General features: G+C 49.0%; 1 protein-coding gene across 1 annotated transcript; it reads left to right on the top strand.

The window, feature by feature from the left end:
• Positions 1 to 1673: 1673 nt before the first annotated feature.
• Positions 1674 to 25666, top strand: KCNK17 (potassium two pore domain channel subfamily K member 17). Its single transcript, XM_049875231.1, is given in 5 exon segments — positions 1674 to 2077; positions 10168 to 10282; positions 14828 to 14988; positions 15983 to 16157; positions 25077 to 25666. Coding segments are annotated over 5 exon segments (975 nt in total). The 5' UTR covers positions 1674 to 1840; the 3' UTR covers positions 25364 to 25666.
• Positions 25667 to 27395: the final 1729 nt, after the last annotated feature.

The following is a 27395-nucleotide window of genomic DNA, read 5'->3' as shown; positions in this document are numbered from 1 at the left end:
TCCTGCTCTACCTTCTCCTCTCCCAACCTACTCACTTCCTGGGGGTTCTCTGGAGATGGGCATGTCCAAGGTAATAACGGATAGGCAATGTAGAGACAGGATCAAAGACAGCTGTGTGTGGAACGAAAAATGCACCCTTGTCCTGGAGGCCCTGCCCATTTTGCCTCAAAAGTGACCTAGGAATATTGAATCCAGACATGGGTCATTGTGGCCAAATCTCCAACGCCAGCCCATCACACTTTATACAGGACAGAAAACCAAGGGTGACTTCATTTTTGTCTCACTTAATACATGCACAGCATGCATGTGTCAAGCCCAGCTACTTGTACCAGGCTCTGGGGATACCACACTGAAAGCTCCTGCCTTCAATGTGCCTTTAGTAGAGGGGAAGGGCTGGACAAGCAGAGAGGCAACCCCAACACAGTACCCAAAATTCTATGATGCGGGCAGATCCAGGGTACCGTGGGAGCCTATGAGAGTGACTATCAGGGAGGATCCAGGAGAGGAGGGGGCTGGGCAGGGACTTTGGAACAATCTTAGTGCAAGTAGGCTAGCCACCCTCAGAAGCTCTCAGCCTGAGGGGTAGGCAAGCTACCTCTTGAAGCTCACCAGCTCCCTTGCCTGGAGGCAAGAACTGTGCAGCAACAAGGCTTAGGACATCTCAGGTGTGCCATCTGCTTTCCTGGACATGCTCCCCCACTCTACAAGGTACCCCTTGACCTCAACACCTCCTCTGGACTCCTGTCTTCTTAAAAGCCTTTCCAAATAACCCCTGGGAAGCCAGAAAACCAGCAGATCCCAGGAACCTCCCAGGAAATGAGCCACATGGCATCCTGGCCTCGCTTGGGAATGCTACCTCCAGCCTCGGCCTTTCTCCCACCAGATTGCAACATCTCTGGCCAGAAGGACAAGAGAGAGTTAGACCATCCCAAGGCCCAATCTCTTCAAGGACTGGAAACCTCAGCCCCTACCCTCTCTCCCTACCCCCAGCAGCAAGGTAGGTCCTCACCATAAGTGGCCGGGGGACCTCTGAATAGGACTGAGGCAAGGCCGTGGAGCAGAGGAGCCTCCAGGAGGGAGGTTCAGATGAACAATCTACAGCAGCAAAAGGGATCAAGGTTATCCCCATGACTTCCTGACCTCAAAGAGTGGCCTGCAGACTGAGAGAGCCTGTGGGCTCTACACAGCACTGGACTCTCCCCAACTCTGGGTGGAGGAGGGAGTTAGGGCACTCCTCAGCAAGAAGGGAATGGACAAACAGTAGTCAGGGCTCCTCTTGCCTCCAAGTGAGGGACAGCTGGGACCCTTCTTTTTTGAGTAGACAAAGTCAAACACCTTGTGAGAGACCCTGGAGGACTTAACAGGCAGTCCTTCGAGATAGTTCCAGGGTCTAAGGATGTAGTCAGAGGACCTAAGACAATAAATTTGACTTCTACTTTCTCTTCCCTCTGAGTGCTGTTTCCAGGAGTCTCTCCCACTGTCGACAGAAGGAAATGCTAGGGGCTCTGGGCCCCTTCCCTCTCAGGCCTGCGGTCACCCAGCAGCCCTCCCCTTTTCCCTGATCTAGGTCGAGGGCTGGCGGGGAGGGGGGACGGGGGTGGGAACACTCCACACACATTTGAGGCGGAGCCAGATGCTGACAGCTCAAGGCCTCTTTTGTCCCTGGGATTGGATCCCTGTACAGGGTGGGGCAGGGCTGTCCCATTCCCCAGCTCCCCTCTTCACCCGGGGAAAACTGAACACAGGCAGGTGTTTGTCAGAGAAGGGACCAGACGGGCTACTGGACCTTCTTCCCACCTTGTCCTTGGCTTCCGGCATCAGCCTCCTGGCCTCCTCCGCAATGTGCGGACCGCGAGCCTGGGCAGCATGTGAGGGCAGCGCTCGCGGCTGCGCAGAGCAGGGCACCGTGCTCCTGCTGCTCGTCTACCTGGCTTACCTGGCGCTGGGCACCGGCGTGTTCTGGGCGCTGGAGGGCCGTCTGGCGTGGAACTCCAGCCGCAACTTCCAGAGCGACAAGTGGGCGCTGCTGCGGAACTTCACGTGCCTGGATGGCCCGGCGCTGGACTCGCTGATCCGGGTCAGGGGCTGGCAGGGCTAGCCTGGGCGCTGCGGGAAGGGGCAGTGGAGCGCGGGGTGCGCGGGCAGCGAGCGAGAGGTCATACCCTGGCCTCCGGACAAAGGGAAATCCCAGAGCTCTTATCCAAAATGGAAGTGGGGGCGTGGGGAGGGTGGATAGACGCTTGAACGATTGGGGGACCCATATCCCCTCACAGGACGAGAAGATTGGGCTGGACTGTAGCAGGAAAGGTCCTAGCTCTAGGGAAAGGAGGGCGCGGCGCGGTGACCGGAGTCCTCCTTTAGAGGGCGAGGAGGCATGGCTGGCCATGTCGGGGAGAGATGCTTGGAGCAAACATCCGAATTTGAGGACGAGAACCACAGGGGGCGCGCTTACCAGGGTCAGGAGCTAGGATACCCGACCGGGCTAGGCCGGAAAAGGGGCAGGGTGCCTTTGGCCGGCTTGGGAAGTGGCGGGGCGCGAGGGGGACTTGGAAGTGCGGCAGTGAGTTGGGGTCTGACCGCGTGCGAAGGGCAGAATGGCAGGCCTGGCCCTTTCCTGTTGTTGTTAGGCGCGGTCCGGCCGATTCTGACTCACAGCGACCCTATGCACAACAGAACGAAACACTGCCCGGTCCTGCGCCATCCTCACAATGGTTGTCATGCTTGAGCTCATTGTTGCAGCCACTGTGTCAATCCACCTCACTGAGGGTCTTCATCTTTTCCACTGACCCTGTACTCTGCCAAGCATGATGTCCTTCTCCAGGGACTGATCCCTCCTGACAACATGTCCGAAGTATGTAAGACGCAGTCTCGCCATCCTTGCTTCTAAGGAGCATTCTGGTTGTACTTCTTCTAAGACAGATTTGTTCATTCTTTTGGCAGTCCATGGTATATTCAATATTCTTCGCCAACACCACAATTCAGAGGCGTCAATTCTTCTTCAGTCTTCCTCATTCATTGTCCAGCTTTCACATGCATATGATGCGATTGAAAATACCATGGCTTGGGTCAGGCGCACCTTAATCTTCAGGGTGACATCTTTGCTCTTCAACCCTTTAAAGCGGTCCTTTGCAGCAGATTTACCCAAAGCAGTCTGTCTTTTGATTTCTTGGCTGCTGCTTCCATGGCTGTTGATTGTAGATCCAAGTAAAATGAAATCCTTGACAACTTCAATCTTTTCTCTGTTTATCATGATGTTGCTCATTGGTCCAGTTGTGAGATTTTTGTTTTCCTTATGTTGAGGTGCAATCCATACTGAAGGCTGTGTTCTTTGATCTTCATTAGTAAGTGCTTCAAGTCCTCTTCACTTTCAGCAAGCAAGGTTGTGTCACCTGCATATTGCAGGTTGTTAATGAGTCTTCCTCCAATCCTGATGCCCTGTTCTCCTTCATATGAGTCCAGCTTCTCAGATTATTTGCTCAGCATAGCGATTGAATAGGTATGGTGAAAGAATACAACCCTGACGCACACCTTTCCTGACTTTAAACCAGTCAGTATCCCCTTGTTCTGTCTCTGTCCAAACAACTGCCTCTTGATCTATGTAAAGGTTCCTCATGAGCACAATTAAGTGTTCTGGAATTCCCATTTTTCACAATGTTATCCATAATTTGTTATGATCCACAGAGTCCAGTGCCTTTGCATAGTCAATAAAACAGAGGATCCTTCTGGTATTCTCTGCTTTTAGCCAGGATCCATCTGACATCACCAATGATATCCCTGGTTCCACGTCCTCTTCTGAAACCCACCTGAATTTCTGGCAGTTCCCTGTCGATGTACTGCTGTAGCCGCTTTTGAATGATCTTCAGCAAAATTTTACTTGCGTCTGATATTAATGATATTGTTCTATAATTTCCACATTCGGTTGGATCACCTTTCTTGGGAATAGGCATAAATATGGATTTCCTCCAGTCAGTTGGCCAGCAAGCTGTCCTCCATATTTCTTGGCATAGACGAGTGAGCACCTCCAGCGCTGCATCTGTTTGTTGAAATATCTCAATTGATATTCCGTCAATTCCTGGAGCCTTATTTCGCCAATGCCTTCAGAGCAGCTTGGACTTCTTCCTTCAGTACCATCGGTTCCTGATCATATGCCATCTCTTGGAATGGTTGAACATCAACCAATTCTTTTTGGTATAATGACTCTGTGTATTCCTTCCATCTTCTTTTGATGCTTCCTGCGTCCTTTAATATTTTCCCCATGGAATCCTTCACCATTGCAGCTCGAGCCTTGAATTTTTTCTTCAGTTCTTTCAGCTTGAGAAACGCCAAGCGTGTTCTTCCCTTTTGGTTTTCCATCTCCAGCTCTTTGCACATGTCATTATAATACTTTACTTTGTCTTCTCGAAAAGCCCTTTGAAATCTTCTGATCAGTTCTTTTACTTCATCAATTCTTCCCTTTGCTTTAGCTGCTCTACCTTCGAGAGCAAGTTTCAGAGTCTCCTCTGACATCCATCTTGGTCTTTTCTTTCTTTCCTGTCTTTTCAATGACCTCTTCCTTTCTTCATGTATGATGTCCTTGATGTCATTCCACAACTCGTCTGGTCTTGGTCACTGGTGTTCAATGCCTCAAATCTATTCTTCCGATGGTCTCTAAATTCGTGCAAATATACGAATTGAAGGTGATGGCGGCCGGGGGTACTGTCCGGGATCTGAGGATGAGCAAGAACCAGGGCTCGGCCATTGAGTTTGGGGCAAGGGGGCTCAGGATGCGGTTTTCCCAGCTGGTGATGGGGCACACTTGCCTGGGCCAGAGGCAACCGAGGGAGCAGGCTCGGGGAGCGTAGATCCAGGTCCGAGGGAAGGAGGGCACGGAGCGGGGTCGCTCTGCAGCTGAGCCGTGGTCCTAGCAGTCCGCAGGCACACGGGGCTGCACATGCCACTCCAGGGGTAGATGCCGGAAGGACTGAAGGGAGGGGGTGAGGGGACGCAGTAGTCACTGAGTGCAGAGTCTTCTCAGAAGGTAGAGCCGTAGCAGAGGCCAGGCTGTGGGAAGGGTGGCAGTGCGGTTCTTCGGGGTGGCTATCCCAGATGGATGTAGGGGATGGATGAAGGTCTCCTCTGACCAAGCACCGCTGGCCCCAGAGCAGCTCGGATTTGACAGAGGAGTTTATGTCCAGGGCCTGGCCTAGTCCCCACACCCCATCCCCTGGGATCCTAGGCCCCAGGCCCAGATAGCTGTGCCCCTGGCCCAGAATCCCGGTCCTGTAATACCCCGAGGAGGGCAGGGCCTGCACCTCAGAGACTACCGTGCAAAGGCAGTGCCCTGAAGGTGGCAGGGAAATGAGTCAGAGTGGGAAGGGACCTGGGGAGTGGAGGTGGAGTCCTGAGCCCTTGGGCTGGGCTAATTCTTCAGTGTCTGGAGCTGGGCAGGGCAAGGACTACCTTTTCTAAGGACCTAATGTGGGTTCTCCTCCTTCTCTATCCCCCTCCAAGTTTGCAAAAAAGCAGCCCAACTGCCTGGCCCTGGTGCTGAGTCCATCTCGCAAAGGGGGTGAACTTTAGCAGCAACAGCCTGGGCCCAGGAAGGTGACAATGTAGTGATAATAGTAGCAAATGTTCCTGTGTAGCACTGACTACATGCCAAGCACTGCTCCTCGTACTTTACATGTATTAACTCCTTTCAACCTTATATAAGAGGTTGTTGTTGTTAAGTGCCTTGGCATTTGTTCTGACTCATAGCGACCCTACGTACAACAGAACGAAGCACTGCCAGGTTTGGCACCATCCTCACAATCTTTGTTATGCTTGAGCCACTGTGTCAATCATTTCATTGAGGGTCTTCCTCTTTTTCAATGACCCTCTACCCTACCAAGCATGATGTCTGTCTTAGTCATCTAGTGCTAGTATAACAGAAATACCACAAGTGAACGGCTTTAACAAAGACAAATGTATTCTCTCACAGTCTAGAAGGCTAGAAATCGGTACTCAGAGTGCAAGACTTTCTCTCTCTCTATTGACTCTGGAGGAAGGTCTTTGTCATCAGTCTTCCCTGGTTGAGGAGGTTCTCAGTGCAGGGACCCCGGGTCCAAAGGACACGCTATTTTCCTGGCTCCTGTTTCTCGGTGGTGTGAGGACCCCCATCTCTCTGCTCGATTCTTTCTTTTATATCTCAAAAGAGATTGGCTTAGAGAGAGAGGGAAGCCGGCAAAATTGTCAAGAAAGGAGAGACTGAAAGGGCTGACTCAAGACGGGGAGAGTAAGTGGGAGTAGGGAGTGAGATGTATGTAAACTTATATGTGACAGACTGATTGGATTTGTAAACGTTCACTTGAAGCTTAATAAAAGTTATTATAAAAAAAAAAAAAAAAAAAAGAGATTGGCTCAAGACACAACCCAATCTTGTAGATTGAGTCCTGCCTCATTAACATAACTGCCACTAATCTCATCTCATCAACATCATAGAGATAGGATTTACAACACATAGGAAAATCACATCAGATAACAAAATGGTGGACAATCACACAATACTGGGAATCATGGCCCAGCCAAGTTGAGGTATTTTGGGGGGACACAATTCAATCCATGACAAGTCCTTCTCCAGGGACTGGTTCCTCTTGATAACATGTCCAAAGTGAGATGAAGTTTCTCCATTCTCGCTACTAACGAGCATTCTGGCTGTACTTCTTCCAAGACAGATTTGTTTGTTCTTCTGGCAGTCCATGGTATATTCAATATTCTTCTCCAACACCATAATTCAAAGGTGTTGATTGTTCCTCTGTCTTTCCTTATTCATTGTCCAGCTTTCATGTGCATATGAGGTGATTGAAAATACCATGGTTTGAGTCAAGCTCACCTTAGTCCTTAAAGCGACACCTTTGCTTTTTAACACTTTAAAGAAACCTTTTGCAGCAGATCTTGACTGCTGCTTCCGTGGGCATTGATTATGGATCCAAGTGAAATGAAACCCTTTACAAATTGAATATTTTCTCCACTTTTCATGATGTTGTTTTATGTTGAGGTACAATCCATACTGAAGGCTGTTGTCTTTGATCTTCGTCAGTAAGTGCTTCAAGTCTTCTTCACTTTCTGCAAGCAGGGTTGTGTCATCTGCATACCCCAGGTTGTTAATGAGTCTTGCTCTGACCGATGATATTGAGCTTTTTGCATTGTCTCTTTCCATAGATGTAGTCAACTTGATTCCTGTGTATTCCATCTGTGAATGTCCATGTGAATAGCTGATGTTTACGCTGTCAAAAAAGGTGTTTGCAGTGGATAAGTCATTGGTTTTGCAAAATTCTATCATGCGATCTCCAGCATCATTTCTATCACCAAGGTCGTATTTTCCAACTACCAATTCTTTTTTGTTTCCAACTTTTGCATTCCAAACACCAGTAATTATCAATGCATCTTGACTGCACGTTTGATCAATTTCAACCACAGAAGTTGGTAAAAATCTTCAGTTGCATTTTTGGTCTTAGTGGATGGTGCATAAATTTGAATAACAGTCGTATTAACTGGTGTTCATTGTAGGCGTATGGATATTATCCTATCACTGACAGCGTTTTACTTCAGGATAGATCTTGAAATATTCTTTTTGACGATGGATGCAACACCATTCCTCTTCAAGTTGTCATTCCCAGCATAATAGGCCATAGGATTGTCTGATTCAAAATGACTAATACCTGTTCATTTCAGCTCACTAATGCCTATGATATCAATATTTATGCATTCCATTTAATTTTTGACAATATCCAATTTTCCAAGATTTATACATCCCACATTCCTATTATTAATGGATGTTTGCAGCTGTTTCTTTTCATTTTGAGGCGTGCCACATCAGCAAATGAAGGTCTCGAAAGCTTGACTCCATTCACGTTGTTAGGGTCTACTCTACTTTGAGGAGGCAGCTCCTCCCCAGTCATATTTTGAGTGCCTTCCAACCTGAGGGTGTCATCTTCTGGCACTGTATCAGACAATGTTCCACTACTATTCATAAGGTTTTCACTGGCTAATTTTTTTCAGAAGTAGACAGCCAGGTCATTCTTCCTAGTCTGTCTTGGTCTGGAAGCTCAGCTGAAACCTGTCCACCATGGGTGACCCTACTAGTATTTGAACACGAGTCACACAGCTTCCAGCATCACAGCAACATGCAAGCCCCCACAGTATGACAAACTGACCGACACGTGGGGGATATAAGAGGTAGAAACTGTTATTATCATCCCCATCTTAAGGATGAAGAAACTGAGGCTCAGAAAGTTAAATACAAACACATAGCTACACAACCACAGAGCTGGGGCTGTTCACCACCATAATTTATTGCCTCAGTGTGGGCTAGGTAACCTGGGTGTTTCCCAAGCTTCCAAGCTAGGGTCTTCTCTCTTATACAGCCCTTCCCCCTGGGCTTTCTCAACCCACCTGTGGTTTCAACCATCCCCATGAATAACGATGTGAGAGCCCCAGCCCAGATCTACCCCCAGAGTTAGACCAAATAATCAAAGATGTGGTGAAACCCATGTGAAATTGTGCACTACAGATTAGTAAGTAAGCACAAGTAAGTCTGTGCATACCTTGCCTAATGTAAGCCCGTACATACCTTGCTTACTGGTTAATCCCAGGAAGCCGAGGCCCTGGGCCCAGATAGCTGCGTCCCTGGCTCAGAATCCCAGCCCTGCAACGCCAGTGCACTGCAACTTCCTAAACCCCATTGCAGTCCAGTCAACTCTGACTTGTGGTGACCCCATGTGTTACAGAGTAGAATTGGACTCCATAGGATTTTCTTGGCTGTAATCTTTACGGAAGCAGATCACCAAGCCTTTCCTCCATGGTACTGCTGGATGGTTTTGAACCACCGACCTTTCAGTTAGTAGCCAAATTCAAACCATTTGCACCACCCAGGGACCTATCTGCAACTTCCTAGGGACCCTCAAATTCCCCAAGACCAAGAGCACACCATCCTCCTTCTCCCAGCCTTGCACTTCCAACTGTTCTAAACCTCTGCCGTTGACCCCACTGTCCACACATCCTTTCAAATACTTCCCTCACTGCCCATACCAAACAAGGCCAGAGGCCTGGACTTCTAAATAGTTCCTCTCTGCTCCTCCTGTTCCACTCCATGCCAGATGCAGGCCAGGCCTTCTCCATCACTCACCCCTTCCAATCTACCATCGTCTTCTATTCTGCCAGCTGCCACACAGCACCCCATGATCCTTCCTCCCCTTTGGTCAGTGACCTTGAATGATACCTACCACCCCATACCTAGTGTGGCAGAGCCAAATAAGGCCTGGTCCACACTGACCTTTCAGTCTGCCTATTCTAGATTCCAGGCACGGTTCTACCTCCCAGCTTTTGCTCCTGCTGTCCCATCTACCTAAATGCCTCCCACCAGGAGGAATCCTATCCAACCCTCAAGGAAGGCACGGCTGAAACATCACCTCCTCCATGAAGCCCTCTGTCCTACCCTCATCAAAATGAACATCTTTCTCCTCTGTACTCCTATATAGTAATGATGGTGCTGCTGATAGCAACCGTCAGCATTTACTATGTACTAGGTACTGATCTAAGCCTTTGCACATAATACCTCATGCAACCTCACAACAACTCTATGGAATAAAAAGGTACTATCAATAGTCTCATCTTACAGATAGGGAAACTGAGGCGCAGAGAAGTTGAGTAGCTTGCCCAGGATCACGCAGCTGCACTGCCTAGATTAACATTGACCACACTGTTGGAGAGTTCACTAAGTTGATCTCTGTCCCCAAGAGAGCTGAGGTCACGTCTCTTCCATCTTAGGAGCCCCTAGAAACACCACATGTCATACCTGGCCCAAGTGCTTGTTGCAAGAATGCAAGGACAAATAAATGAATGGGTGAGTGAGTGAGCAGGGGAAAAAGTGAATGGTTGGCCTACCAGTCAAAGAAAGCTCACAGGCCCCATCCTGACCTGGACTCTGGGAGAGAGAGAGGAAGGAGCTGTTCCCATGGTCTCTGGCCTTGGGAAGCCCCCGGTTGGAGGAGAGCAGCCTTGCCCTAGTTTAGGCTGGGATTGAAGAGTGGTTGAGAGGCCTGTCCGTGAGCATATGTGTGCACACGTGTATGTGTGTGTGTGTGTGTGTGTGTGCTGGGTGTGAGGTCACCCCACAGAGCCCGGTGATCACTGCAGCCTCTCCCCCAGGGCATCGTCCAAGCATACAAAAGCGGGACCCTCGTCCTCGGCAATACCACCAGCATGGAGCGCTGGTAGCTGGTGGGCTCCTTCTTCTTTTCCGTGTCCACCATCACCACCATTGGTAAGCGTCGGGCCTGACTGGAGTGGGTAGGACTGGGGAGGGCGGCTCTACCTGAGGAGCAGTAGGGCTGGTTGCCTTTTGGAGGGGATACCTAGGGGCTTGCTACGCTAAGGAGCAGAATCTCAGGCCTCACACAGACCTACTGAATCAGTCTCTGAGTTTTACCAAGATTGCCAGGGGATTCCTGAGCAACCTCCAAGTTTGAGAAGTGCTGCTCTAGGGGTCTTCTACCTCCCACAGCCTTTCAAGAGGCAGAAGGTCTCCCAAGGAACAGTAAAGATGCCTCTGGGCTCTGGAAGTGTTTAGGTCTTCTCAGCGAAGCCCACTCAATGCTTGGTAGGTGTGGAGGAGGCAGGAAGAGTGACTTCCTCTTCTCAGCCTTTGGGAGAGATGATCACCATTCTACCGGTCTCCCGGACTCCAGATGAGAGTGCTCCATTCCCAGGGACCTCTCCTCAGCTCACTAACATTCCTGATCATCCCCACACCATCCTCCCCAGACACCCTTCCCTCTTCAAACAGGGTCGGGTGGGGGGGCACCTGGACCAAATGCATCTCTGGTTTCTCTCTAGCCTGCCCTGCAGGACAGCTGAGGTGGAACTTATCCTGGGAGAGCACATGAGACGGTTTGTGAAGGGAGGGACCTAAATCCCTCCAGCTCTGAAACCCATAAAACAGTGCCAGTGGGGCCGTTTCCACTGCCCTGGGTGCCTGGCCTCACTGCCAGCTTCAGCCAGCCCCTGCATGATACCGGACTTACCACTAGATGGCAGGCTAGCACCACTAGTAATTCGGGGCTACCGCCTCTCAGCTCTTGGCCTGGCCTAATTTCCTTCAGATAAAACCAGTGTCGTGGCCTTTATCGTCCCCAGAGCCTGATGAAGCAAGAGCACCCAGAGAACTCTCCATCTGTTTTTAAGTCAACGAATACTTCTTTTTTTAGTTTTGTTTTGTTTAAATTTTGTGTGTGTGTGTGCTGTAAGTACAACTTTACAAACCAAGTCAGCCTCTCATACAAAAATTTATATACACCTTGCTATATACTCCTAGTTGCTCTCCCCCTAATGAGATAGCACACTCCTTCTCTCCACCGTGTATTTCTGTGCCTATTCAGCCAGCTTTTGACCCCCTCTGCCTTCTCATTTCCCCTCTAGACAGGAGCTGCCCACATCGTCTCATGTATCTACTTGATCTAAGAAGCTCACTTCTCACCATCATCATTTTCTATCCTACAGTCCAGTCCAATCTGTGTCTGAAGAGTTGGCTTTGGGAATGGTTCCTGTCTTGGGCTAACAGAAGGTCTGGGGACCATGACCTCCAGGGTCCTTTTAGTCTCAGTCAGACCATTAGATCTGGTCTTTTTACAAGAATTTGAGGTCTGCATCCCACTGCTCTCCTGCTCCATCAGGGATTCTCTGTTGTGTTCCCTGTCACGGCAGTCATCGGTTGTAGCCAGGCACCATCTAGTTCTTCTGGTCTCAGGCTGATATACTACCCTCTGATTTATGTGGCCCTTTCTGTCTCTTGGGCTCATAATTACCTTGTGTCTTTGGTGTTCTTCATTCTCCTTTGCTCCAAGTGGGTTGAGACGAATTGATGCATCTTAGATAGCTGCTTGCTAGCGTCTAAGACCCCAGACGCCACTCTCCAAAGTGGGATGCAGAATGTTTTCTTAACAGCAGCCAATACTTCTTGTAAACAGCTCTTGCTGTCACAAGGAAGCCTGGGCAGTCCTCTGCCTTCAGACTAGCATGCTTGGAGAACTCTCAGACTCCATGACCCTGGGCTGCTAGAAGAACTGGCCAAGACTGTGCCAACTGATCTTTACATCCCTGGGGTCCAGTACAAGGCTCAGCATACAATGGGCTCTTAACAACCGCTACGACATTAATGAACTCAGTAACTATATATTCAATCAGAATTTACTGAGTTCCAGGGCATGCGGGGTGGGGGAGGCAGGTGGGGGAAGAGGGAATTGAAGCAGAGTCACGTTGGGCCAGGCCTCGCAGATATGTGGAGGTCTTTGGTCTCTGAACCCCACACCTCTCCTACCCTCTACCCCGCGCCCGTGACCTTGACCCATCAAATTCAGAGTTTTTCTATCAATCTCTTCCCAGCCCTACCATTCTTGGCCTGGACTATCTCCTTGTCTCTTCTTCTGCCCTCAATTCTGCACTAAAGCTGTCTGAGCCAGGTCTGATGGTGAGGAGGGCAAAGGAAAGGGGACCCTGCCCACCTCACACGCACACTGCCGTAGAATACACTCAGGGTCCACTCATACCAGGCACCGTGCTGGGCACTTTTACATGAGATCTCATCTTCACACAGATGAGGAAACTGAGGCACAGAGAGGTTGTATGACTTGCCCAAAATCACACAGCTAGTAAAGGGTAGAGTTGGGATTTGAGGGCTTGGGAATTGCATTGCTTTTTCCAATAGTTGTTACCCTTGGAGAGTTTACAAGATAGGGTGGGAATTCTAAGCAACAGGAGGAAATAGTTAGCCACTCTCGGGTGAACAATAGGGAAGGTCGTGATTCTGTGATTCTGGGCCACACACACACAGGGAGGGGGTGAACTCAGAGAGAGAGGAGGAGGAGAGGTGAGTTGTGTGTGGGACACTCCATGGGGGAAAGGAGAGGTGTTCCAAGAAGCGCAGGGAGGCTGCCTCCCTGGTACACCCATTACCTTGGGATCGGCACCCTGTAAGGACTGGCTTTCCAAGCCTGAAAATGAACCACAGGGTTTGGCAGCATATGGCTACTTCTGGGGCAGTAGGCCAGGCTTGAGCTCAGAAATCATTCATTATCTATTAACTCCATCGCAGGTTTGCTCACTTGTTCACCCATCAACCCCTCTATCCAACATTCAACAAACAAATTGCATGCCTACTGTGGACCAGACTCTGTTCTAGGTGCTGGGGGTACCACGGTGAGCAAAACTAACCAAGTCCCTGCCCTTGGGGAGCTGACATTCTAGTGCAAGAGAACACACAATAAAAAAAAACAAGTGCATAGACAATATTCAGGTGGCGGTGGGATTCGATAGTGATAAAAACCAAACCAAACCCATTGCCGTCGAGTCAATTCCAACTCACAGAGACCCTATAGAACAGAGCAAAACCACCCCATAGAGTTCCAATGAGTGTCTGATGAATTCGAACTGCCAATCTTTTGGTTAGCAGCTGTAGCTCTTAACCACTACACCCACCACCAGGGTTTCCTGGATAGTGATGGGGAGGCTATTTTACATGCGATGGAAAAGGAAGGCCTTGCTAATGACATTGAAGCAGAGATATGGACAAAATAAGGGAGAAAGCCACGCAGATATCTAGGGAAAGAATTTTCACTAGCAAGTGCAAAGGCCCTGAGGTAGGAGTGTGATTGCTGTGTTTGGGAATAGTGAGAAGATCCAGGTGGCCAGAGAAGGTTGGAAAAAAAGGGTAAAGTCAGAGAGGTTCAGGGGACCCTAATCACAGAGGGCCTTGTAGGACCCTCACAGGGTGCCCTAGGACTGAAGGAGGTGACAGATGGAAGACATTCTAAAGTGAGAGGTGGCTTGGATGGGGTCCTGACCCCCCGGCAGTCAAAAGGTAAATGAGGGCTTCACTGATATGCACTGATTTTGCTGACCTGAAGACTGATCAAGAACAATGGGAGGTGAAGACCCTCATGGGGATCCTCCCAGGGCTGGAACCTAAGAACCACCATCCCACCAGGGAACACTGAATGGAAAGAAGAACCCCAAAGACAGAGAATGGGACTTGGTGAGTATATTCATTTTCTAGGGCTGCTGTAACAAATTACCACAAACTCCATGGCTTAAAGCACCTGAAATTTATTCTCTCACAGTTCTGGAGTCTAGAAGCCCGTAGTCAAGGTGTGAGCATGGCCATGCTCTCTCTGAAGGCTTCAGGGGAGAATCTGTCCCATGCCTTTCTCCTAGCTTCTGACTTTCCAGGCAATCCTTGGTGTTCCTTGACTTGTAGACTTCAGTCTCTGCCTCCATCATCCCATGGCATTCTCCTCCTGTGTCTGTGTTTCTTCTCCTGTTCTTATAAGAGTCATATTGGATTAGGGTCCACCCTAATGACTTCATCTTAGCTTGATTACATCTGCCAAGACCCTGTTCCCAAATAAGGTCACATTCACAGGTACCAGAGGTTAGGACTTCAACATAGAAGACACAACTTCAACCCATAATAGGAGGTCCCACACTAAAGGAAAAGAGGTTAGTGAGGAGGCAGACAGAAAGATGGGTCAGCAACCAAGAGGAAGCTCGCCTCTCCCAGGGTGCCAGCAAAGAATTCCTTCCAGTAGGAAGGCATCTCCTATAGGAATTCCCCCCTATAGAAAGGGTGGCTGTGAGGATGGAATGAGGGAATGAACATGCCTGGCACGTGAAAGGAAGGCCCTGAGTGGGCCAGGAATGAGGGTCTTGGCGCTGTGGAATAGGAATGGAGCTATGGGATGGGAGTGGGACTGTAGGGTGGGAGTGGGCAGAGCTGGTCTGGAAAGAGCTCCTGAAGTGCCCCGTCTGTCCTCAGGCTACGGCAACCTGAGCCCCCAGACGCTGGCTGGCCGTGTCTTCTGCATCTTCTTCGCTCTGGTGGGGATACCTCTCAACCTCGTGGTGCTGAACCGCCTGGGCCATCACATGCTACAGGGCATGCACCACTGCGCCCTCAGGCTGGGGGGCGCCTTGCAGGTGAGGGGGTGCTGGCGAGGGAGAAGGGGGTTACTTCTAGAATCAGCTGATGTGGACGGGTGGGGGTCCTTGTGGGGAGGGGTTACTGGTGTAAGCAGGGGTTACTTCTGGGAATCGAGGTCACTGGTGAGGATGTAGTGGGGTGGGGTCACTGCCCAGAATGGAGGGCTTTCCCTTTAAGTTGGTGTCAGTGGTGAAGGGTGGGACTGGGCAGACCGGAGGGGCAGCAGGCGGCAAAGACAGAGCCTTGGCCTGTGCCTTAGTTTCCTAGCGCTGCTGTAACAGAAGTAATCACAAGAGGCTGGCTTTAAAGGACAAAAATGCATTTTCTCAGAGTTTAGGAGGCTAGAAGCCTGAGTTCAGGGCAACTGCTCTAGAGGAAGGCTTTCCCTCTGTGGGCTCTGGGGGAAGGTCCCTGTCAGCCTCTGTAGCCCCGGCATTCTGAGGTACCTTGGTGATAGATCCTCAGACAGCATTCCCCTTCCTCCCATTTGCCGTTTCTCCTGTGTCTACTCTGCTTTCTTTGTAACTCAGAAGTGATTAGGCTTAGGACACACCCCCTACACTGATATGGCCTCATTAACATAACAAAGAAACCCTGTCCTCCCACAGGATTATAACCACAGGTATAGCAAAACGAAACCCATTGCCTCAAGTCGATTCCCACTCACAACAACCCTACGGGACAGAGGAAAACTGTCCCATAGGGTTTCCAAGGAGCAGCTGGTGGGATTTGAACTGCTGACCTTTTGGTTAGTGCCGATCTCTTAACCACTGCTCCACCAGGTCTCCAACACATATTTTGGGGGGACACAATTCAATCCATAACTGCCTAGAACCTGGAAAACACAAAATAGCTGAAGGAGGCCCTGGAGGCTGCCTCTTTCTTACTGGGGGAAAATGCTGCCAGCTAAGGACCCCCCCAGACTATCTGCCGCCCCCACACCAGCACGCACACACAGGGGCTGGTGGCATGATTTGCGTGTACCCACAGGACCTGGATAAGGCCCGCTGGCTGGCAGGCTGCGGCGCCCTCTTCTCAGGCCTCCTGCTGTTCCTGCTGCTGCCCCCTCTGCTCTTCTCCTACATGGAGGGTTGGAACTACGTGGAGGGCTTCTACTTCGCCTTCATCACCCTCAGCACCGTGGGCTTCGGAGACTACATGATTGGTGAGGAGTCCCTGGGCAGGTGGGCAGGCTGGGCGGGTATCTGCTGGGCACCTGCTGTGTGCCAGGCGTGGAGGGAGGGCCTAAAACCCAAAGTCTGACCTGCTTTTTAGAGTGTGAAGGGCCTAAGGTCACACAGGTAAAAAGTGACCATGGAATTTGAACCCAGCACTTTGGGCTGCGAGGTGGGACTTCTGCCTTCCCTGACAGGCACTGTGAGGTCCTCACATCCCCACAGACCTGACTGTCATTCTTAGGACTCAGCAGATAAGGTGATAATCTCGCCCCCATCCTTGTCCTTGTCCCAGCATCACCCCCACCCTTCTCACCCTGTCCCAATGAGACACCAGGCCTTCCCACTGCTCCCAGGCTGGGGGCCATGTATTCACTTCACAGGCCTTGGGGATTACGGGTGACTCGTGCAGCCCCAGCCCCCATGTTGGTAAACAACTGGCAGCCAAATTCTGAGTGCCAGAAAGAAAGGGCTGCACGGTCCAGGGGGCACAAAGTGGGGTTGAATCAGTGGTCACCACCCAACGTGGAAAAGAACAGGGCCCCAGGAGCCACTGGCTTTGCAAAAGGAAACCCCCACTCCCTATCCCCTCACCCCTCCAAAAAAAAATAACAATTTGCCATAGAGTCAATTCCAACTCATGGTGACCCCACGTGTGACAGAGTAGAGCTGCTCCACAGGGTTTTAAGGAGGCCCTGGTGGTGCAGTGGTTAACGGCTTGGCTTCTTAGTCTTTTTTTTTTTAATCTGCAATGGTCTTTGTATCTTCTTGTTTCCCTACAACATTGAATTTTAATTAGGCAAGTTGTCCGGTAGAATATCCGACATTCTGGGTTTATCTAGATGTTTCCTCCTGATGCCATTTCATGGGTTCCTCTTCCCCCTGCATTTACTGGAGACTACAAGTTAGATCTATAGGCATCAGGAGATTCAGATTAAATGTTTTTGGCAAGGACTCTACATAGATTGCTATCATACTTTTGATTTCTAAGAGCTATTTCTTATTCTGTGAATGTTACTTCTGTGAATGTTGTGAATAAGTGTTTTCTTATCTCCGGGGATATTATGGGAGCCCTGGTGGCACAGTTGTTAAGTGCTTGGCTACTAACCGAAAGGTTGGCAGTTAGAACCCACCAGCCGATCCGAGGCAGGAAGATGTGGCAGTCTGCTCTTGTAAAGATTACAGCCTTGAAAACCCTATGGGGCAGTTCCACTCTGTCCTATAGGGTTGCTATGAGTTAGAATCAACTTGACAGCAATGGGTTTGGTTTTTTGGAATCTTTATGGAAGCAGACCACCAGGCTTTTCTTCCATGGAGCCACTAAGTAGGTTCAAACCACCAGCCTTTACTTTAGCAGCCAATTGCAAACTGCTAGCTCCAACCCTCACCCTCCCCCATAATGAAGCTGAGGCCAGATGCCCAGCAGGTAGAGACACTTGATGTGGCTGCTGGAATGACTGACAACCAGTCTGCAGTCATCCCCTCCCCTCCTCATCCCTGAAGGTTCATCTACTATTACCATATCGGCAGTGGCCACCGGCACCAGCACCACACTGGCCTCGAAGGGCTCTGTGCCCTAAAATGGGGAAGGAACCCTGCCCTTCACGCCTTCAGTGACAGAACCTAGCCTGGAATATTGAAAGAAGGTTTTACCAAAGGATCAGTGAAAATAGGAGGGGAGGAACATCAGAGAGCAATGAATGACTGACTCACCAGGCAAATGACTAATCCTCACCTCATTTTACTGAGGAGGAAGCTGAAGCTCAAAGAGGCCAAGCCATTTGCCCAAGATTGCACAGCTAGTGAGACAGGAATTCCTATCTGTTCGGCTCCAAAACTCACATTATTTTCAAACCACCTCCCACTCCACCCCACTCCCAGCGCCCCTGTTAGTAAAATGTGGAGATGCTAAGTGATCGCTAAGAAGCCCCTCGGTGCCTCCTCCATGTGCAGGCCTCTCTTCCCCCAGAAAAGGGGTCCCATGTGGGGGCCTCATGCTGCCCCTTCCTATCTCCCCCATTCTGTTGTTCTGGAAGGGATGAGTCATGTTCCCATTTCTACCCTCAGAGTGAAGAGGTGTCTCAGGAAAGCAGAGCCTGCTAGTCCCAGGGGCCATATCCACCCCCTCACAGCTCAGAGACTGATACTTTTTTTTTTTTTTTAATTTTTATTGTGCTTTAAATGAAAGTTTACAAATCAAATCAGTCTCTCATACAAAAATTTATATATACCTTGCTATATAGTCCTAGTTGCTCTCCCCCAATGAAACAGCACACTCCTTCTCTCCACCCTGTATTTCCGTGTCTGTTCAGCCAACTTCTGTCCGCCTCTGACTTCTCATCTCCCCTCCAAACAGGAGCTGCCCACATAGTCTCACGTGTCTACTTGATCCAAGAAGCTCACTCCTCACCAGTATCATTTTATATCCTATAGTCCAGTCTAATCCCTGTCTAAAGAGTTGGCTTTGGGAACAGTTCCTGCCTTGGGCTAACAGAAGGCCCAGGGACCATGACCTCTGGGGTCCTTCTGGTCTTTTTATGAGAATTTGAGGTCTGCATCCCACTGCTTTCCCGCTAGTTCTCTGTTGTGTTCCCTGTCAAGGCAGTCACCAGTTGTAGCCGGGTACCATCTAGTTCTTCTGGTCTCAGGCTGATGTACTACTCTCTGATTTATGTGGCCCTTTCTGTCTCTTGGGCTCATAATTACCTTGTATCTTTAGTGTTTTTCATTCTCCTTTGCTCCAGGTGGGCTGAGACCAGTTGATGCATCTTTGATGGCTGCTTGCTGGTGTTTAAGACCCCAGACGCCACTCTGCAAAGTGGGATGCAGGATGTTTTCTTAATAGGTTTTATTATGCTAACTGACCTAGATGTCCCCTGAAACCATGGTCCCCAAACCCAACCCCTGCTATGCTGGCCTTTGAAGCATTCAGTTTATTCAGGAAACTTCTTTCCTTTTGGTTTAGTCCAGTTGTGCTGACCTCCCCTGTATTGTGTGTTGTCTTTCCCTTCACCTAAAATAGTTCTTGTCTACTATCTAATTAGTGAATACCCCCTCCCTCCCTCCTTCCCCACTCTTGTAACCATCAAAGAATATTTTCTTCTCTGTTTGAACTATTTCTTGAGTTCTTATAATAGTGGTCTCATACAATATTTGTCCTTTTGCAACTGACTAATTTCACTCAGCATAATGCCTTCCAGATTCCTCCATGTTATGCAATGTTTCACGGATTCATCATTGTTCTTTATCCATGTGTAGTATTCCATTGTGTGAATATAACCATAATTTATTTATCCATTCATCTGTCAGTGGGCGCCTTGTTGCTTCCATCTTTTTGCTATTGTAAACAGTGCTGCAATGAACATGGGTGTGCATATATCTGTTAGTGTAAAGGCTCTTATTTTTTCTAGGATATATTCCAAGGAGTGGGATTCCTGGATCATCTGGTAGTTCTATTTCTAGCTTTTTAAGGAAGTGCCAAATGGATTTCCAAAGTGGTTGTACCATTTTACATTCCCACCAGCAGTGTATAAGTGTTCCAGTCTCTCCACAACCTCTCCAATATTTATTATTTTGTGTTTTTTGGATTAATTCCAGCCTTGTTGGAGTGACATGGAATCTCGTTGTAGTTTTGATTTGCATTTCTCTAATGGCTAATGATCATGAACATTTCCTCATCTATCTATTAGCTGCCTGAATATCATCTTTAGTGAACTACCTGTTCATATCCTTTGGCCATTTTTTGATTGGGTTATTTGTCTTTTTGTAGTTGAGTTTTTGCAGTATCATGTAGATTTTAGAGATCAGACACTGATCAGAACTGTCATAGCTAAAAACTTTTTCCCAGTCTGTAGGTAACCTTTTTACTCTTTTGGTGAAGCCTTTGGATGAGCATAAGTATTTGATTTTTAGGAGCTCCCAGTTATCTAGTTTCTCTTCTGGTGTTTGTACACTGTTAGTAATGTTTTGTATACTGTTTATGCCATGTATTAGGGTTCCTAGCATTGTCCCTATTTTTTCTTCCATGATTTTTACCGTTTTAGATTTTATATTTAGGTTTTTAATCCATTTTGAGTTAGTTTTTGTACATGGAGTGAGTTATGGGTCTTGTTTCATTTTTTTGCAGATGAATACCCAATTATGCCAGCACTGTTTGTCAAAGAGACTGTTTTTTCCCCATTTAACTGACTTTGGGCCTATGAGAATTATCAGCTGCTTCTATGTGGAAGGATTTATGTCTGGATTCTTAATTCTGTTCCACTGGTCTATGTATCTGTTGTTGTACCAGTACCAGACTGTTTTGACTAATGTGGCAGTAAATAGGTTTAAAATCAGGTAGTGTGAGGCCTCCCACTTTGTTCTTCTTTTTCAGTAATGCTTTACTTATCCAAGGCCTCTTTCCCTCCCATGTGAAGTTGGCAATTCATTTCTCCATCTCATTGAAAAATGTCATTGGAATCTGGGTCTGAATTGCATTGTATCTATAGATCAATTTTGATAGAATAGACATTTTTACAATGTTAAGTCTTCCTCTCCATTAGCAAGGTATGTTTTTCCACTTATGTAGGTCTCTTTTGGTTTCTTGCAGTAGTGTCTTGTAGTTTTCTTTGTATAGGTCTTTTAGACTCTGGTAAGATTTATTCCTAAGTATTATATCTTCTTGGGGGCTACTGTAAATGGTATTGATTTGGTGATTTCCTTTTCAATGTTTTCTTTGTTGGTGTAGAGTATTCCAACTGATTTTTGTATGTTTATCTTGTATCCTGATACTCTGCTGAACTCTTCTATTAGTTTCAGTAGTTTTCTTGAGGATTCTTTAGGGCATTCTGTGTATAAGACCATGTCATCTGCAAATAGAGCTACTTCTACTTCTTCCTTGCCAGTCTGGATGCCCTTTATTTCTTTATCCAGCCTAATTGCTCTGGCTAGGACCTCCAGCACAATGTTGAATAAGAGTGGTGATAAAGGGCATCCTTGTCTGTTCCCACTCTCAAGGAGAATGCTTTCAGACTCTCTCCCTTTAGGATTATGTTGGCTGTTGGCTTTGTATAAATGGCCTTTATTATGTTGAGGAATTTTCCTTCTGTCCCTATTTTTCTGAGAGTTTTTATCATGAATGGATGTTGGACTTTGTCAAATGCCTTTTCTGTACAAATTGATAAGATCATGTGGTTTTATTTTTTGTTTTATTCATATGATGGATTACATTAATTGTTTTTCTAATGTTGAACCATCCCTGCATACCTGGTATGAATCCCACTTGGTCATGGAGAACTATTTTTTTGATATGTTTTTGAATTCTATTGGCTAGAATTTTGTTGAGAATTTCTGCATCTAAGTTCATGAGGATATAACAAAAACAAACAAACAAACTTGTTGCCATCAAGTCGATTCTGACTCACAGCGACTCTATAGGACAGAGTAGAACTGCCCCCATAGAGTTTCCAAGGAGCTCCTGGTGGATTTGAACTGCCAACCTAATATAAGGGATATAGGTCTATAATTTTCTTTTTTTGTGGTGTCTTTTTTTTACCTGGTTTTGGTATCGGGGATATGCTGGCTTCATAGAATGAGTTTGGGAATATTCTATCCTTTTCTATGTCAGAGGCTGATTCTTGATCTGTCCTCTCCTCTCTAGGCCTACTGTCTTTTCCCTAGTCCAGGCATGGTCTTTGCATACAGCTGCACAGGTTGGGTACTGCACAACTCTAGAGAGTGCCATTCAGGCAGACCACAACAAGGATGACATCTGGAGTAGTGCAGACTCTACCCTTGTCCCCCCTTGCCTCTTATGACCTTTAAAAATTGCAAGTTCCATCACGCCACTTGATCGCTCCCTCTGAAAACCTTCAGTGTTTTCCCATAGTTTCAGGGTAGATGTCAAAATCCATAACTAGGCCTGCAAGGGCCCTCTCTGTGACCTAGCCCCCACCTCCCTCTCCACTCTGGGGTCTCCTCATCCTGTGCTACATGCTATTGTTGATAGATGCTGACAAGTCCATTCCAATTCATGGTGACCCCCTGTGACAGAGTAGAACTGCCCCATTGGGTTCCCTACGCTTTAGAGGAGCAGATCACCAAGTCTTTCTCCCACAGAGCCACTGAGTGGGTTTGAGCCACCAACCTTTTGGTTGGCAGCCAAGCACTTAACTGTTGCACTACCAGGGTTCCTTATACTACACTCTAAAAACCCAAAATGAGACTCATTGCTGTCAAGTCAATTCTGATTCATAGTGACCCTACAGGACAGAATAGAACTGCCCCATAGGGTTTCCAAGGAGGAGCTGGTGGATTCAAGCCACTGACCTTTTGGTTAACATCCAAGCTCTTAACCACTGCACCACCTCGACTCTACTCTAGCCACCATGAAATATCATTGAGACTGGCTGTAGTGGCTTTGACCCAAAACCAAAAAAAAAAAAAAAAAAAACTAAACCCATTACCATCCAGGCGATTCCGACTCATAGAGACCCTACAGGACAGAGTAGAACTGCACCATAGGTTTTCCAAGGCTGTGTGATCTAACACTCCTGCAGCAATGCTCTCTCCTCCCCCTCCACCCCAGCACCCTGAGGCTGAAACTCATAATTTTCTCTGGGTCACCATCAAAAGGCCTGGTTCTCCAAGGGCACTCAGTGCAAGGAGAGGGGAAGAGCAATGGTAGCAGGACCCCCGACTAGGGTCTCTTGGCACCCACCCAACACCAGGGCTCCAAAAGTTTAGTCCTGGGTGGAGAATAGCTGACAATAGGCTCACACATACCAACCTGCCCCCAGAAGCTGGCCTGGGGAAGCCCATATGCGGTTGGTGGAAGATTCTCTGTGAGGATATCCTGAGGCCCCACTGTCCCCTGTACAGGTGGGAGCAGACCCCTCTAGGCTTGTGTACCCTGGAAATGGGAGGAAAGGTCCAGAGGAAGGGGCACTGAGACCCACACAGCCATTCTCTGTAGAAACAAGGAGGGCTGATCAGGGTCCCTACCACTGTGTTGGTCAGCCCTGGGGGACCAACAAGACAGGAGAAGGCTGATACATGGGACCCAGGCCTTCCAGAGCCCTCTTCTACTAAAACACCCAGACAGAGGAGGCCTGGTCCAAAACCAGCAAGAGCCCTTTAAGCTCAGAGGCTGCCAAGGCAGACCATTCCAGCCAGTCCAGGGGCAGCAGAGATTTGCTCACACCTACAGAGATTTTCTTCCTGATCTGGCTCACTCTGCAGCCATTTCATTCCCTCATGGCAAGTGACCACAGAAGAGCCCTCAACTACTTCAACTGCTAGGGATCTTTCTTATACAGATGGGGAAACTGAGGCCCAGAGACAGAAAGGAAGTTGACTAAGGTCTTAGAGCAGGCAAGTCAAGGGCAGGTCTAGGACAGACTCCCAAGCCAAGGTTCCTCACACAATACTTGTTCTACAATCCCCTGCAAGCTGAGGAGGGAACTGATCCCACTTCCACCTCTTCCCCATGTCTCTCAACTTTTCTTGTCCTCCAGGGACAGGGTTGAACCCTTTTCTTAGATGGGAATGCTGAGGTCCACTACCTGGACACTTGGTATCCATTGTCCTGTGTCACTAGCTACAGGAGTATTATCTTCACAACCAGTCCTTCACATGAGGGCTGTGGCAGGAGCAGCCCCCAGATCCCAGCCGCCTGCTCCTCCCTGGCCCCATAGCTCTTGCTTCCCCCAATTGTATTTGTGGCTCAGTTGAGCGCCTTGCCAGCTGCCTGGTCTCCTGCCACTTATGATTTCAGCCAAAAAATGAAATAAAACTGGAGAAGAACGCTGCCCCCCCTCCGTTACCTGGAGCAAGTCAAGCTGCTGTGTAGCAGGGGCACAGAGCTAGCTCACCGCTGATTTCATTTGGGACCGCCAGCGGAATCATGGCCTCATAACCCAATCAGCCTAATCCAATCATGTTCCTGCAGGCCGCCAAGGTCGGCTCCAGGACTGTGCACTCATCTTTGGGCTAAGGTCCTAAAGACGGGCCTGAGTGGGCCCAACCTTGGGGGACAGAACAGGGAGGCTGTTTTGGGGCTGGCAGGACAGGATAGGGTGGACAGAAGGGTTGTACAGGGAGCTAAAACAGGACCTAAGAGCAAATTGACGCTGGAGGAGTAGACAGAGGACCTTCAGGTAGGATTTAGGACTTCGTCCGAACAGCCAAGGTGGAGTAATTATTTTCCCCATTTCCCAGATGGAAACCCTAGTGGCATAGTAGTTAAGTGCTACAGCTGCTAACCAAGAGGTCGGCAGTTCCTTGGAAACTCTATGGGGCAATTCTACTCTGTTCCATATGGTCGCTATGAGTCAGAATCGACTTGACGGCAGTGGGTGGGTGGGTGGGTATTTCCCAGATGAGTGACGTTCTGACGGATGGGGGTCACAGCTAGTAAAAACAGGCAGGATTCAAACTCCGGCAGTTCTCTCGTTGTTCCTAAAACCCCTGGCTCCAGCAAGCTGCCTCCCTTCAGACAGGAGGAAACCAAGCCCAGAGAGAAGTGAACAATAGAGCGATAGAGTGTGCATCAGAATCTCCAGGAGGGTGTATTAAAATGGACTGCTGGGCCCACCCCAGCAGTGCATCTCTAACAAGCTCCAGGTGATGCTGATGCTGCCAGTCAGGGACCACACCTGGAGAACGGTTGGGATAGAGCATAAACAGAGTCTGTCAGAAGGACAATGAGGAAATTTAGCTTTCAACCCCAAGATGCCAACCAGGAAGGCTTTCTGAATCCTAGAGAGGTAACCACAAGGCCAGGAACCTCAGACCATTCTGGACTTGCCATAGTCTGTCCCGTTGACCCGTCAACTTGCTTATACACATTGAGCCATGTGCCCCATTTCTGTTTGGGGAATGTGGTCCCGACTTGTCCGGGCCTCCATCCTCTGGCCTTGCCTTTCTCCCAGGGATGGACCCCGACCAGAGGTACCCACTGTGGTACAAGAACACAGTGTCCCTGTGGATCCTCTTTGGGATGGCATGGCTGGCCTTGATCATCAAACTGATTCTCTCCCTGATGGAGACCCCAGGGGAGGTGTGTTCCTGCTACCACCATAGCTCTGAGGAGGACCTCAAGCCCTCCAGCCGGAGGCAGGGCCCAGATGGGGGGCCAGAGCCCCACTCCCCACCTCTGGACTACCACGCAAAGGAACCTGAGGAAATCATCCAGCATCCAGAACCCTGTGTGCTATAGCAAAGACAGCTAGTTATAATCCTCATGACCACCCAGACTAAAGCCTACATTTTCCATCCACCCTTCAGGCTAGGTGCAGCTATATCATTTAATTCTGTCCAATAGGATATACAAGGAAGTGTTCTGTGTGACTTCTGGCTGCAATGCTGATGTGATGGCTGGAGCTCTGGCAGCTATGTTACACCATGAGGTAGAGGCCATGTTAGAAATTGGTGGCACAATAAGATAGAAAAAGCCTGGATCCCTGATTGATCGTGGAGCCACCATAACAAACCCCGACTGGATACCACCAGCTTTATTTACACAAGAGAGAAATAAACATCAATCTTGTTTAATACGTTGTTAATTGAGTTTTTCTGTCACTCACAAACAAATGTAATTCTGATTGACACACACACCTAGAGACAAAGGCAGCATCTGAGCCTGGAGCATATCCAGAGAGCAACTACTCCACTCCCAAGTGGGTTTGACCAGGACTAGTGGAGGAAATGGATTGAGGGCTGGAGTGCTGTTCTCCTGCACCTCCAGGGACCCTCCAGGTAAACTTACTAAAGAGTTGTTGATAACTCTCAGGGCTGACACAGCCAGTGGGTAGCTGGTCCCAGTTCAGCTGCCAAATCCTTGCTTTATTGCTTACGCACACCCAGAAGAGTCAGCTGCAGACTAGTGGGCCCCAGCTTTCTGCCTCTCCCTGTCCCACTGCTTAGCACCCAGACTTCTTGTGCAATTTTAGGCTACAACCACCGTTTGCAGATCCAGGTAGGATTTGCAGAGTCACTTCTGCTTGCAGAGCCTCTCACCCTGAGCATACTACTGCCTTTCACTCAAGGTTCTTGCTAAGGCAGCACCTAAGGCTGTGGTCCCCATCATACACACATTGTATACCTGGTCAGGAGCCCCTGGCAATACCAGCCAGAACCCGAGGGTCACCTGGCCTCAGTGGGCACCTGTGATTCCACTCTCCTCCACTGACCTACAGGCAGCATCACAGGGACCCAGAGAGGCCCATGTGGCCCCTCCTTGTGGACAAACCCCTCACCCTCAGCGCCCTCCTGGAACTGTGTCAGGGGAAGCCTTTGACCAAGGAAGAAATGAGGGCTGTTGCGCCATCCACCTGACGCAATCTGGCCAGGCCCTACATGGACCGAGGCCAGACCCAGAAGCAAGCACCAGAGAGTAGCAACAGGCCCGTGCCTGCTTCCTGATGTCCGCAGGACAGAGCTGGGGGAATGTAGGGGAGAAAGGGGTGATTGGAGGTCTGGGATGGCTTTCTTAACAAGCTCCGGAAAGATGATCTCGCAGTTCAAATCTGGGAAAGAGGGAGAGACTAGAGTGCTCCGTGTTGGTGGCTGTGGTCCCAACTCTGTTTTGCCTGGGATCCCTTTCCCCTCATCCTTGGCCTCACTGGACTCAGTCTCTCTCTTTCCTATTGGGCCCTCCACCCCCATGCCCGCCCCTACCCCATGTTCAGAAATGCTTGCCCCAGAGGAAAACAACCTGGGGTGCTGTTTGGGGGTGTGGGCCAGAGGAAAGATTCTGATTGACCAGTCCCCCACAAGGTCTGCTCCACAGGCAATGTGAAGAGTTTCTGGATCTCTGAGGTCTCAACCCAGGAAGTGGCAAAAGCAGAGAGGGGTGCAGAGGTAGGTGAAGAGGGGAGAGTAATGTGTGTGTTGGGAGCTCCCTGGAGAGATCTGGATCTGAAAGGGCACAAGAACAGAGTATCAGAGCTGAGGACAGAAATCATAACATAGAATGGCCAGTGAGGTCTTTATCGCATAGACAAGAAGGAAAGATAGCCCTTTGGGAGGGAAATAGGAGTGATGATAATATGACAGGGGCAGGCTAGGAATGTGACAAGAAACCAAGTCATTTGTTCATTTACCAGCCCAGGCCAGGTCACCAAAGAGGGGAAAAGGGGACTCCCTCTGGGCAGTGTAGCATGGTGGTTAGGGGTGTAGAGTTTAGTACCAGCCTGCCTGGGTTCAAATCCTGGCTCCACCATTGACCAGCTATGTGACTCTGGGCAAAT

The sequence above is a fragment of the Elephas maximus genome, chromosome 1 (assembly GCF_024166365.1).
Source record: "Elephas maximus indicus isolate mEleMax1 chromosome 1, mEleMax1 primary haplotype, whole genome shotgun sequence".
NCBI lineage: Eukaryota > Metazoa > Chordata > Mammalia > Proboscidea > Elephantidae > Elephas > Elephas maximus.
This window is presented reverse-complemented; position numbering and strand designations above follow the sequence as displayed.